We start from the raw sequence: 13,702 nt of genomic DNA, 5'->3' as shown, positions 1-13,702 counted from the left end.
CCTGTAACTGAAATAAAAAGAGAAGAACAGAAATTCTCACCACAATGATTAATTTGACTTCCCTCAAGTTAAAAAAAAATAATAAAACTCCATTCTTCTGGTTAAAATATATTTTATTAATCATTCAGGCAATACATATTTATGTGCCTATCTTATACCCAGGCAGGCACTATGAATCCTTTGGGGAAAACTGCATGAAGTCTTTTGAGAGTGCGTAGTTATAGCAATTGCCTCCAGAGTTTGCCATACAGGGCTTCCAAATCCCTTTTGGGAGGGAGATGAGTTTCTTTTCCATCATGATTTCCTACAGGCAACAGAGTGGATGAAGGGCTTAGTAAAAACTTCCTTTAGACTAGACTAGATCAAATTTGGCACTACTGACATTTGGGGTCAGATAATTCCCTGTTATGGGGGCTGTCCTATGCATGATAAGATATTTAGCTGCATCCTTGGATGCTTACCTACTGGATACCGGTAGTAATCTTTCTGATATGATAATCAAAAAGGTGTCCAGACATTTTACCAAATGTCCTCTGGGGGTGGGGAGGACTTTCACTGAATTTACTGGAAAACAAACAAAAGCAACCAAGCAAATTGGAAGAAAGAGAATACAAATTTTGCCAGATCACTATGCCCTTCTGGTTGTTCCCTAGATTAGAGGTGAATGGAAAGACACTGACAAGACAGGCTGTTGTACAACAGAAAGGATTGGCATTTAAACACTATTCAGAAGATTCTCTGCAGTAAGGAGTAAAAGTAGTAGATCTGGAGTTAGAAGACTTGGGTTCTCAATAAATAGCTTCATTTCTTTGGGACTCAGTTTCCTGATCTGTAAAATGGAGGTGGAGGGGGAAGGCAGTAAGAAGAGTCGTAAAAAGATCTTTTAATTAAAAAAGAAAAATTATGTTTTATTTTTTAACGTTTATTTATTTTTGAGACAGAGAGAGACAGAGCATGAACGGGGGAGGGGCAGAGAGAGAGGGAGACACAGAATCGGAAGCAGGCTCCAGGCTCCGAGCCATCAGCCCAGAGCCCGACACGGGGCTTGAACTCACAGACCGAGAGATCGTGACCTGAGCTGAAGTCGGACGCTTAACCGACTGAGCCACCCAGGCGCCCCTGTTTATTTATTTTTTGAGAGACAGAGAGAGAGAGTGCAAGCTGGGAGGGGCAGAGAGAGGGGTGGGAGGAGAGAGAAACCCCAAGCAGGCTCTGCACTGTCTATGCAGAGCCCGATGTGGGGCTCGAACCCACAAACCGTGAGATCATGACCTGAGCTGAAACCAAGTCGGGTGCTCAACTGACTGAGCCACCCAGGCACCCCAGATCTTTTAATTTTTTAATTCCATTAATGTTTAAGACTTATTCGAGCCACTATACATGTATATGAAAGATAAAAAGGGTCTCTTTCTTCAAGGAGATTATAGTCTTTTAGAATGACAAATAAATAACTACAGTAATCTAAGAGTCACAACAGAATCATGTACAAAAAGCAGTGGAAGCCTGGAAAGAACACCTAAATTTGCTTGCAGAAATGAGGGAGACCTTTACAAGGGAAGTGGCATTTTAACTAAAACTTGAAAGATGAATAAAAATTTTGACATGAGACAAGGGGGAAGACATTCCAGTTAGAAAGGCAAAAGCAGAGAAATCTGATGCTTTTTCCGAAAAAAAAAAAAAAAAAAAAAAAAGAAAGGTGTATTTAGGGAAATATAAGTACTCCAGTGGTGCTAAACGATATATGGAAAAGGCGAAATGACATATTCTACTGTAGATGATAATTTAAAATTTATGTGATCTATCACCCTTGCAATACTATAGAAAATAATTTTGGAGAGGAATGAGCCAAGAGGCCAATCAAATGACTATTACAATAGTCCACCTAAAGATAGTGAAAGTCTACAGAAGGCCAATTATGTGGGTAGGAATGGAGAATATTCAGAGAGAGAATGGGCAAGATTTGTAGTCAGAATGTTGGAGGGATTATAGCTAAGACTTATTGAGCATTTTGGTAACCACTTTTTGTGTGTGTGCAATAGCTCATTTAATCCATATAATAAGACTAATAGGTATTTGCTAAAAGTTAATTTGCCAAATGATCAGGTAGTTAAATTTATCAAATACTTGTTTTACAGAAAATTCACATTAAATTTATTGAACAAATGTATTCTTTGGTAAGATTACTTTTTTTAGTGCATTGGCTTTTGGTGAAATGATAACCTAAGATAATATACTATTATCCTCATTTTACTGAGGAGAAAACGGAGGTTCGGCATTAGCAAAGGTAAGACCAGGTCTATAGAGCTAGTGCTTTTAATCTCTATGTGGCTAATAATAGTATGGCCATAAAGGAAACAAATGATCTACAATATCCTGTTTCAGCTCTAATATGCTATGATTTTAATAATCTTTTTTTTTTTAAGTTTATTTAGAGGGAGGGGGAGAGGCAGAAAGAGAGGGAGAAAGAGAAACCCAAGCAGGCTCTGTGCTTGAGTTCCCAAACCATGAGATTGTGACCTGAGCCTAAGTTGGATGCTTAACTGACTGAGCCACCCAGGTGCCCTATGATGTTAATATTCTTAAATCACAAACCAAAACTTAAAAGAACATAGACATAATGCAACTAAGTTCAAAATCTATTAAGAGTACCATAGCTTCTTATGGAAACTTCCTTAATTTTTCTGGAGAGCATTTAAAATTTTTCTCCCTTCAGCCCCTTGACGAAGATAATGACAGTAAGATGGTTTTACTTTTCTGTAGTTCTCTGCTCTTTTTCTTAACTATCAGACATTGCCATCTATCTGGAGTCAACTACCATCTATACCCATGTGACACATAAAAACCCACTGATCACCTTTAAACTGTCATCCCAAATATCTGTTTCATCACCAACGCAGATGGTATTATTTTTCTAGCAATTGGAAGAAGGTCACCATAATTCTGTTCTCTCAGATATGAGACTTGTGAAATTTTAAAAACTCAACTTTGTATTTTTCCCTGCCTGAGAATCACTAGCAAAAACTGCACATGACCTTTCTTGGATCTGTAATGACCATGGTTCCCAGCTGCGGACAGTGGAGTGCACTCCAGTTCAGTGGAAAGCAGCAACTCCTATTTGGGCACATTTTCGTTATAGTAGCATGTAGTGCCCAGGGGCCAGGATGTTAAATATCCTGCACAATGTAGAATTGTTTCACCTAAAACATCAGGAGAAGCCCCCCCCCCCCCCCCTCCTTGAGAAACACTGAGCTCAGGGTCCACTTCATGGGCATGTAAACTGTGCAGTCCTACAGGGCACAGTGCTTGGTTTAGTGCTCTGCAGTCACCATTTTGAAGATCTTCATATTATGTTTGAACATCTATTTTATAAATGAAGTCCAGTGGTACAATGGATCACACACGCAAGCAGAGGAGCAGAGGAAGTGAGGCAATGTATGCCTCTTTTCTTCCTTGCCACCCCGCTTGCATATAGTCTTCATGGTGTCTCATAAACACAGGATTCTGATGGACCTAATGAGGTGTAGGAACTCAGAGAGTCACAAAGTGATTACAAGGCAAGCATATTACATCTATGGCTGATTTAGTGGACTCTCCCAAGAGGCTACACTTTCCATTTGAACCAGAACTTGCTTCAGATGCAAAAAGAAGGCAATGGCATCCTAAAAAATACACGTGACAAAAGAATCCTGTCATATCCTTTCTTACTAGTGCATATTACTTCCCTGTATTACTATTTACATTGAAAATGATGACACAGAAGGAAGGGGAGAGGTAGAACAACCCATGGTTCCCTTTCCTTTCAGTCCTCCCATATTCAGATTGGTAGGATGTATGCATATCAAAAAGGGAAACAAAAACAGGTGAGTTGGTTTTGTGCAGCATTTACGCATTCTGATAAGCACAAAATGCATATACATGTAAAACTAGGATATGAATTGTGTACTTTTAATGATTTTGTGTATGAGTTAATTGGTTTTTATATTTGCATTTTAAATGGCATTGCACAAAATAAAGATGAATGGTAAAATTCATTCTAATAATTTAAAATTCTAATTTTCCTTTACTTAGAATGGCATTAAAAAGCAAATAAAACACATCATTACAAGTCAAAAGACAGATGACAGAAGAAAGAAAAAGCTTTATATTTCAGTACATACAATGGTACTTTTTACCTGCTTCTTGAGCAAGGGGCCCCACATTTTTCATTTTGCTCTGGGCTCAGCAAATTATGTAGCTGACCATGACAGAGCTAGTTTAAGCAGAAAGGGATTAAATGATAGTACTTAGCTCACAGATCTCAGAGAGGACCAGAGAACCAGGCTTGGATAATACACAGCTAGCTAGAAACAACATTCAGGAAAAACCAAACCAGGAAGAACACTCATCCCACCTCACCAAGCTCTTCTAGTGGAAAGCTATCCAAACACCAGCACCTATGACTCTAAAAATGTGAGAGCCCTTCCTCAGCTACCCAGAAGAACCAGACATCTCCACTATGGCATTTGCCAGAAAATCCCATATCCCTGAATGCAGTTGCTCACCTTCACAAACATGTCTTGAATGGGTGCATCTGATTACTGGAAACTAGGTCACATGTACTGATATGCTGAAGCCAGCTAGTGATTGTTAGCATCTTGTCCAGCTAACTCCACATTCAGTGAAGTCATTTTGGTAGCTTGGGAGTATTCACACCATGAAAACCGGTCAATGCAACAAATCAGAGTTTTTTCCCTCCCCCAGCCGTTAGTAAACATTTACCAGCACACCATCATCTACAAGCGGCACTCTAGATTCAAGGGAGTCTAGAAACTGTCGTTTTTAACTTGCTAGCTTCTAATGTACAAGCTAGACAGGGGCTGGATGAGTGCTGGGTAAGCCATTGTATAATACCTGCTGAAAGATTACAGCATCCATTGCCTTCTGCTCTAAATTGCTAGTAGGCAAATAAATACTAATAGAGGTTGAACAGTTGTGGTACAGAAGGTTGGGCAGGCTTTTACTAAAAGCATGACATGATGAGTATACATCAGTGGACTAGAAGAGATATATATCAACTGATATGACTAAAATACATTTCTATGATGCTAGACTATAAGCTCTGTAAGAGCAGGGGCCATGTCTGTTTTGTCTTTCACTATATCTTATATATCACCTGGCAAATAGAAGCCACTCAACAATAACAACAACAACAAAAATAACTTTAAGAATAGAGAGAGTTCAATTTTGGCATTTCCCTTATTATGTGCACATAAGACAATGCCATATGATTTTATTTACTCCTTTTAGATGAGTTAAATTTCTGGATGTCAACAGTTTACAATGATACTTTCATAGGTTATCTCATTTGCACCTATACCATCCCTGAGAAAACAGGAATTACTATCCATTTCATAGATGAGGAAACAAACTCCAAAAAATAAAGTGATCTTTCCAAACTCATTTAGCTAGTAAATGATTTAAAATTTTCATTTCCTAACTCAAAATTCCAGAACTCTTTATGTCAGGAGACTGTATTTATAAAACACATTTGATAATGATTAATTAGGGAAGTATTGTCAAGTTTTCAATTTGAACAACAACTTAAACTCAGTTACATGCAATGGACAAAATATCCTGATTTCATGCCACAAATGTTTTTCTTCAAAGTGAACATTCTTCTCTTCCCTTGGCACTTTAGAAGGATTAGAATTGTGGTTGCAATTATCTTTTCTTAAAGTCAATGATGTTGATTCAAGAGGTAGGGGGAAATAAACCCTTTTCTAGAAATAGCTAATCCATGAATTCTATGCTTTTACTTTTTTCTAGCTAGGAATAGTATAACTTAAATGTTATGATGTACTTGGATTAAAATATAGTACAGGGACTCTCAGTTTTATATTACTTTAGAATCATGAGTGGTGGGTGAGGAGGTTGCTAATACAGATTTCCAGGCCTCATCCTAAAAATGTGACTTTGTAAAGGCCAAAATATTAAATTCTAAAGAACACTCAAGAGCCCAGAATACTAAGAATGGTGCCTCTGACATTCAGGTTGTACAAGAGTAGCTATTTTACCAGAAAATGCATTTTAGCATGGTAGTGCTATTTTTAAATCACTTCCATAGCCTCCTAAAACTTAAACCAATTTAAGAGATTTGCCTCTTAAAATTATTAGGTAATTTCCTGTATATTAGAAATCTTGCTACCTATGTTATTATAATCATGCTCTGAGGTTGAAAACTGCAGGTTAATTTACTGTCCTAATCAGTCTCAAATCTCTTTGAGTATAAATTCTTACTAGCATTATATGTCATGGAATTTATAGACAGCTTCTTACCAGTGATCTGTCCCTTTGAGCCTTTTGATTTCCCATTTGAAGAGACACAATGGTTCCAAACGAGGATCTCTTACACCACTTAAAATACATGGCAAACTACTAACCATTAAAATACACCAGTATAATACATAAGAGTGGATGCATGATCTCTAATTAGGGCAGACTGAAAATGACTGTCAAAAGTCCTTTATTCACTGCCATACTTCGAACTTAAAACCATGGTTTCTCTCTCCTGCTTAAACCGTTTTGATAAGGTTCACCTAAACCGTTCTGGATTTAAGTAAAACTCTCGTTCCAGGGAGGAGAAAACTAAGGTTCCAAGAAACTAAATTATTTGTCCAAGGTCACACCCAGTATTAGTGACCAAGTCAGACAAAAACCTATCGATTCCAATATAATGGCCAACCCAACTCCTTCTGTTAGTACCCCTTTTTTTTTCGATTTCACAACTGCACCCCATCTCCCAACCTCTTTTTGGATAAAGTTGTTTTGTTTAACAGTCCTTCCCCTCCCCACCCCACCCCCCTCCCCCGTTTGCTTTTATGCCTTTGCATGATAAAACCTCCCATAATCAGTGAGTAACACTGGGTGTCCATATCTAACGCGATGACTTTCACGGGCCTTTTTCTTTGGCCGAATATTTCTCTGAAAGGCTCTTAATTCTGGATTCCGCCGGGGGAGGGAGAAGGGAAGGGAGGTCACCCAGTACTGACAAGTCCGTACATGTACAACGCGCGCGCGGGACGCAGCCTGCGGGGCCGAGTAAGAAACCGAGGAAGAATATTATTAGGGCGGAAGGGCAGAGGCGGAAGAAGAACACCGTGGTGGGAAACCCCTGTGCACGGGATCTGCCAACCCCTGGCAAAGCTGAGCAGAGCCGAGCGTGAACAAACCCTTTTAGGTGGCCAGGCGCAGACACTGCAGCACAACGCAAAGGGAGGGGGTGCGGCGGCTCGAGCCGCACGATCGGGAGGGAGCGTCCGGGCGGCCCTTTTATAGGCCGAAGCCCGCGCTCGCGCGCCCCCGCCCCTCGCGCCGCCCCCGGGCCACGCGCGGAGCCGCGGCGTTACCTGAGAAGGGCCGGCTGCGTCCGCGCCCGGCCCCGCCCGTTCCGCCGCCCGCCCTCCCGCGAGGCCGCGGCGGCACGAGATCTGCGCCTCGCTTCCCTCCTCCCGCGGGCGGGTTTTCTTACCTTGTGAAAAGCCGTCTCCGCGGCTGCCCCCGCCTCCTTCGCAGGATATGAAATGGCGGTCGGCGAGGCGAGCGTGAGCACCGCAGCTCCGGCCAATCCCGCCTAGCCACCGAAACGGCCCCGAACACTGGCGGCCCCCTCCCGCAAGCCCCTACGAGCCCATCCATGACATCGGCGCTCCGCCGCACCCCCCCCTGCTGCCCCCGCCCAGGTGGCCGTGCCCACCGGCCGAGTCATCGATTCCCCGCGCCAGGCGCTAGTCCCGCTTTCCATCGGCCTCCTCCCTCGTTGCGAGCCTGGGGGCGGGGGAGAAAACACCTTCTCGGCCCCCGCCTGGGTGTCCCGCTCGGGCGCCCGCCCTGCTCCCTCCCTTTCCCGCCGCGTCCCCTCCCCCAACTACTCACCGCCCTCCCTTCGCCACACACACAACCCCATCTCCCCTCCCCCAGTGGTTGCGTCCGTGACATCATCATCATGGCAACAAGAGCTGCAGCCTGGGACCGAGGAGCCCGTGTGATTCCCGGCGGCGGCGGCAGTGGCGGCAGCACCAGCACCGACGATAGCGCCAGGGCTTCTCTCCTGCTGCCCCTCGCCAGGTGCTCCTGAGGAGGCGGCGGCAGCAGTGCCAACACCGCCCGGCCCGCCGCCGCTGCTCCCGGTGTCTGTGTGTGAGGGGAGGGGGCCGAGCCGAGGAGGGGAGGGGGCGCCGCCGCCGCTGCTGTGGGGCCGTCGCTGCGGAAGAAGCCGCCGCCGCCGCCGCCGCTGCTGCTGCCGCTGCCAGATCGCTCGTGAAGAGAAGGCGGTGGCGGCGGCGGCGAACATGTTTTCAGTGAGGATAGTGACTGCCGACTACTACATGGCCAGCCCGCTGCAGGGGCTGGATATCTGCCAATCCCCCCTCACCCAGGCCCCTGTCAAGAAGGTGCCCGTGGTGCGAGTCTTCGGAGCGACCCCGGCAGGTAAGCGGGCGCGGGGCGCGGGCGGGAGCCAGCGGGGCGCCCGGGCTGCCCTCCCCGCCGCGCACACCGCCGGCTCTCGGTGCATCGCTGCCGCCTCTTCCCTCCCCTCCGCCCTCCTCGCCTTTCCCCCGGTGCGTGACAAGAGGCGCAGAAATGTGGGTCCGCGCGAGCGCTGCGCCCCCTCCTCCCCCGGCGGGGAGGCGGCGGGCGCTGAGTGCCGAGTGTTTACACTGCGTGCGGCGGCCGGGGGCCGGATCCGCACTCGGGGGTCTCGGGCAGGGGGGAGCGAGCGCCCGCGAACAGCGTTCTGGCCCTGCAGGATGGGCCAGGTGGCCGCGCCATGTCCTCCGTGAACGGGTTCACAGGGCTGCGCTCAGAGGTCGGTCGCTGGTGGGACTGCGGACAGCCCCCTGCGTCTCCCAAGTGCCCTTTCTGGAAATGGCTTTAAGAGGAGTGAGGAAGTGTCAGCTCTCTGTGGTCGGCCTCTCCTCCTCGCTTCTCGCCTGCGCTCTCCTCTGCCCCTTCCGGAGGTGCCGTGGGCTGAAGAGTGGCGCCTGGGGCCAAATAATCTTTCTCATTGAAGTGACCATGTGGTTCTGCTGTGAGTGCAGGTCGTGACTCCTTAGAGTTTAAGCCTCAGAGTCTGGGGACAGGGCAATATCCTCAGGTGCAATGCTTTGAGGGAAACGTGGGTCCATGGAAGTAGGAAATGTGTGTTTGTTGCCCAACGTAAAATATCCCACTCAGTGGCGTGAATTTCTTATGAACCACAGCTGAACTCAGCAACACAAACATTTAGAAATGCTCTATGCTGAGTTGCAGTATTGCGTTTTAAATGCACGTATCTTTAAAACGAAAACTGTTTTGATGAACGAGTGGGGTGGGGAGACCAGCAGTGACAGAATCTGCATTCTCAAAAGCTCTTGGGGACTTATGATAATATAAATAAGTAGTGGCCAAATTTACAAGGTTTTAAATTGTTTTGGTTTTCTACATGCTTTGAACTGTCTGCATGAGATAACGGAGCTGCTTCCTAGAAAGGGATGCACTTACCTCTAGCGATGTATTATTGCCCTATGGGATTTTGGAAGGCATTTCCCACTTGATGCTTCTTGCCCTAATCACCATTCCTCTTATTACTACTGTTTCTGTGGACTACCCAGATAATAACACTTTCCCAAACACAAGCACTCATTTTCAAGCAGTTATCTTTTACTGTGAATTCTCTTTGTTAAAAATTTCAGCGGTGTTAGTGAGATTTGACAGAGCATTCCTTTTTAAAAATAACGAAAACGATTTTGATGATAGGGACCCTTGTAAGATGGGGAATTTGAGTGCTGTTAATTTGTTGAAAGGATAACACCTGAAATTTTGGAGGCTGGAAAATAGAGGCAGTAGAGTTCTGAAGGATAGATTTTCTGCCCTTTTATGTGTTTATCGGTGCTGTCTTTGTTTCTAATTGGAATTTCAGTGTAATATACTATTTGTTCTCACTTCAGCTACAGAGAAATAATAAGATAGTGACGTTGATATAGCTCTGTTTAGCCAGATTTCCAAATCGTAAAGTGACACGTTAATAGGATATACTGTGGCATCTCTGTGTATTAAAGTTTGTATCGTTTGGATTATTTCTACACATAGTTTTTTTGTTTTTTTCCCCCCTACACAAGTCATTAAATATGTATCCCTGAGTGATTTTCAAGCTGTTTTATAGAAAACTTTTGTTTGTGGAAATGGGTGAAGATCTACTGTGATCTAGCAGTAATTCTATAATGTGAGAAACATTCTTCAAGAAATGATGATGAGGTACTTTTGTGTTTCTTAATATAAAAAAAAATAGACACAGGGACTATTCTGTGATAAATATTTATTTCTTCCCTCCTGGACATCTTACAATTGATTACCAGCTCCCTTAAAAAAAAAAAAAACTTTTAAAAAATATACTTTGAAATGTATAATGTAAATGAATATGAAATACTTTTTTGTACATATATTGAAAGATAAGAAACTTAATACAAAGAAACTGAAACTTTTTAAAGGTGTATCAAATTGAGTTTGCTGTAAATATAGTTCAGTTACAAACAAAACTTTTGTGTTTCTTCAACAGGTGAAAAATTTGAAGTCACTGGCAAACATTTAGAGTTTATAGCTTTCAGAAATTAAGCCAGCATTTTTAACATGTTAGAAACTCCCAGTAAAATGAATATTAATCATAAACAAAAAGTGTACAATATCTGCTTCCAAATTCTCTCCCCAAAGAAAACTAGTCCAGTTCTCCTAGTAAAATAAATTTGAAAATAATTAACATAAAAGATCAATCTGGCTTAGTAATAAAAGTCTGAGTGCTAGAATTTTTAATGAAGACCGTTTTATCGTTTGAAAGTATAAACTATGTTAATATGTTTATGAATTCTATAAATTAATGAAAAATAGTAACACATGATAAATCTACGTTATATAAAGTACCAGAAACTTAAGTCTTTTATATATAATAGGTAATTTTGGAAGTCCTTAATTCTTTATCTTGGTTTGGAGAAAAGCTGTTTTTAAACTGAGTTTACTTTTTATAAATGAGCCCTGAAAAGTAGAATTTTCTCCCAAATAATGAGGCCATTTCATATTTGTATTATAAATTCTGAACTGATTGATTTCTCACATTTTTACTAGTTCAGTTTTTCTATTGCATAAAAGATGTTTTTCTGCTTTAGAAAACAGTCCAGTTGACTTCTGATTGTCATGCGTTTTGAGGGCATATCTTGAGTAATTTAAGAAATAAATTAACTATCTTAGGTTTAAAAGCTCTTGTATCTTGTGTTGCTGAATTTTGAAAAGGTATTTAAAAAAAAAAAGTGGCATAGTCAAATTTGAATGGTAAATCCTGACTGATTTAATCCCTGAGGATGTTGATTCCTGAGAGAATCACTTAAATTTTCATGTGAGTGAGTGATGGAATTATTTTTACAAAAAGCAAAAAACCTGCTTTTCTTCACTCATTGAGAAAATGTCTTGAGCACTGTTTTGATGTCACAGTGTATTGAGCAATGTTAACAACAACGTTTTGGTAATATGTTTTAATGGAGAGAAGCAAGGTTATAAATAACTAAAGTACAGGGCAGTGTTTTTTCACTTGGATTTGAATACGGGTGTAACTGCTCTGGGAATTCACTTGAAATGAAATCCTAAGGCTTCATTGTGAGGACCTGACTCAGGTGGATCTGAGTTTCCATATCCCAACTCTTGCTTAGTTGCTTGACATAACTCCATGTTGAGCTTAGAAAGCTCTCTCAGTTTTCTCAGCACCAAGTTAAACAGAATTATCCTCTCAAAAAGCTTCCCTGCTGAGATGCAGAGTAGGAGTAAATAGAAGAGAGTGAGATGTTCACATAGCAAGTAATTAAACAAAGTAGGCCAAACAGACTATAGAGGGAGCTGCTTGTCTTTGAGATTACTGTACAGAACTCTGCCACTCCCCCCCCCACCCCAGTCTTCCTCCAGATAATGAAAATTTTAGTAGATTGTTCTGGATGCTAGCTGTTAAACATGAAATCAAGTTCTTCAACATAAGAAATTGGTTATTCTGAAATGCTATACATGAGTTTATGTCGTTGCTTAATACCTTCACTTTTTTTGTGAAGTGGCAGATCAAGTTTGAGATGAGTACTGTTTTGAAAACTATAGCATTTATCGACAACTCAAATTACAGATAATTTCTCTAATAATAGTCTTGTTTGTTCACAGCCTTTTAAAATTTTTTTTTCACTTAGACCATCTAAAAAAATTTAAGATCACATAATACCGATTTGATACAATTATTAGAAAGGTTTTTTTTCAGGAGCACTGCTGAGATTTAGTGATTTTCCACAAACAAAATTAGTCACTCTATTTAGTAGGCATTTGAAGCCCTGAGTACCAAATTTTATTAGCTTTAAAGTCACAATCAGTAAATTAGAGGCTAAAGCAGGGAGGTCCCTCTTAAATCTGGACACAGTAGAATCTGGTAATACTCGGTTCATTCAGTGAACACTTAATGAGAACTTACTACGTATATTGAGCTATTTTTGGTGTGGTCATTTTAAACAACTTTTATCCTTTAGACTCTCACAATATAGTAGAAATGATAGACATGTAAGCATAAGTCAAATGTAGTTTGATTATGACAGATGTGTGTAAGAAAGCAAGGACTCAAAGGAGAACATGTTAGTGACCAACTAGCAGGCAAAAAGGGGAGTCAGGGAAGGCTTCATGAAGGAAGTATGGATTAAGTCATTTTAAAGGAATCTCAAAAGAATTTTAAAATTCTGATAGAGGAACAGATAAAAGGTAATTCACGAATGAGTAAACTGCTCTTGGCAGGGCAGCTTGGCAATGCATATCATAATCCTTGAAATGTTGTTTTTTGACCCAATAATTCTAGCTTTAGGGATTTTAATCTATGAATGTAAATCTTTTGGCAAAATCTGATTATCTTTTGAATCCATCTACTTCTTTTCATTATCCATCACCACCTTAGTCTAAACTACTAGCATTTTTGGATGCATTTACAACAGTAGCCTCCTAATCTTGGCCTACACCCAGTCCACTCTGTTCCCTTCTAATCTGTTTTCTACACTGTAATCAGAGGGATCTTTTCGAAATGCAAACCTGATTATATCACCCTACTACTTGGTATGCTTCAGTAGCTTTCCATTGCATTTAGGATAAGGACAAAGCTACATGTCTTATGTGGTGGCGTCTACACGTCTTACAAGGTCTTGCATAGTCTGGCCCCTACCTTTCTATCCAGCCATGGCTTGAGCCATGTTCTTCTTGCCTTGCTCTTTGTGTTCCAGCCATATTGGCCTTATTTCAGTCCCTTATTCTTGCCATGCTCCCTTCCACAATGAGGCCTTTGTACCTGCTGTTCCCTCTGCCTAGAATGTTTTTCCTTTTCCTTCACCTAAACTCTGATTTACCTTTCCTCAGGGAAGCCTTCCCTATCATAGACTCTCAGAATTCCATAAACTCTCCTTCATAACACTTGCTATAGTTGTAATTTTATATATGTTGGAGATTAATGTCTGTTTTCCCCAGTAACCTCCATAAATGCTGGTAATGTGTTCATTTTTTGCACACTGTTATACAATCAGTACTTACCACAGTGCTTGAAACTCAAGTATTTTTGCAAGAATTAATCAATAGATGATAGTTATCACAGGGCACAACCTCAAATATTCAACAATTGGGAAATGGTTATATA

The 13,702-nt window shown here is 41.8% G+C and overlaps 1 protein-coding gene and 1 long non-coding RNA gene across 9 annotated transcripts in view; one reads left to right on the top strand and one right to left on the bottom strand.

Moving 5' to 3' along the window:
• Positions 1 to 7,671, bottom strand: part of LOC131514697 (uncharacterized) — a 114,935-nt gene extending 107,264 nt beyond the window's left edge. For 4 of the 5 annotated variants that reach the window (XR_009263212.1, XR_009263210.1, XR_009263209.1 and 1 more), the window contains exon 1: positions 7,508 to 7,671. This is a non-coding gene — a long non-coding RNA (uncharacterized LOC131514697). The remainder of the gene's footprint in view (positions 1 to 7,507) is intronic. The other variant, XR_009263211.1, reaches the window with a different exon arrangement.
• Positions 7,672 to 8,195: 524 nt separating this feature from the next.
• Positions 8,196 to 13,702, top strand: part of REV3L (REV3 like, DNA directed polymerase zeta catalytic subunit) — a 174,642-nt gene continuing 169,135 nt past the window's right edge. For all 4 annotated transcript variants that reach the window (XR_009263208.1, XM_058734981.1, XM_058734983.1 and 1 more), the window contains exon 1: positions 8,196 to 8,466. Coding sequence is in view for 3 of the 4 variants with exons in the window: in XM_058734981.1 (XP_058590964.1) it covers positions 8,328 to 8,466 (139 nt within the window). In the remaining variant the exon portion in view is untranslated. The remainder of the gene's footprint in view (positions 8,467 to 13,702) is intronic.

This window comes from Neofelis nebulosa, chromosome 6, assembly GCF_028018385.1.
Source record: "Neofelis nebulosa isolate mNeoNeb1 chromosome 6, mNeoNeb1.pri, whole genome shotgun sequence".
Taxonomy (NCBI): domain Eukaryota; kingdom Metazoa; phylum Chordata; class Mammalia; order Carnivora; family Felidae; genus Neofelis; species Neofelis nebulosa.
The sequence above is the reverse complement of the archived record's forward strand: the minus strand, read 5'-3'. Positions and strand labels throughout refer to the sequence as shown.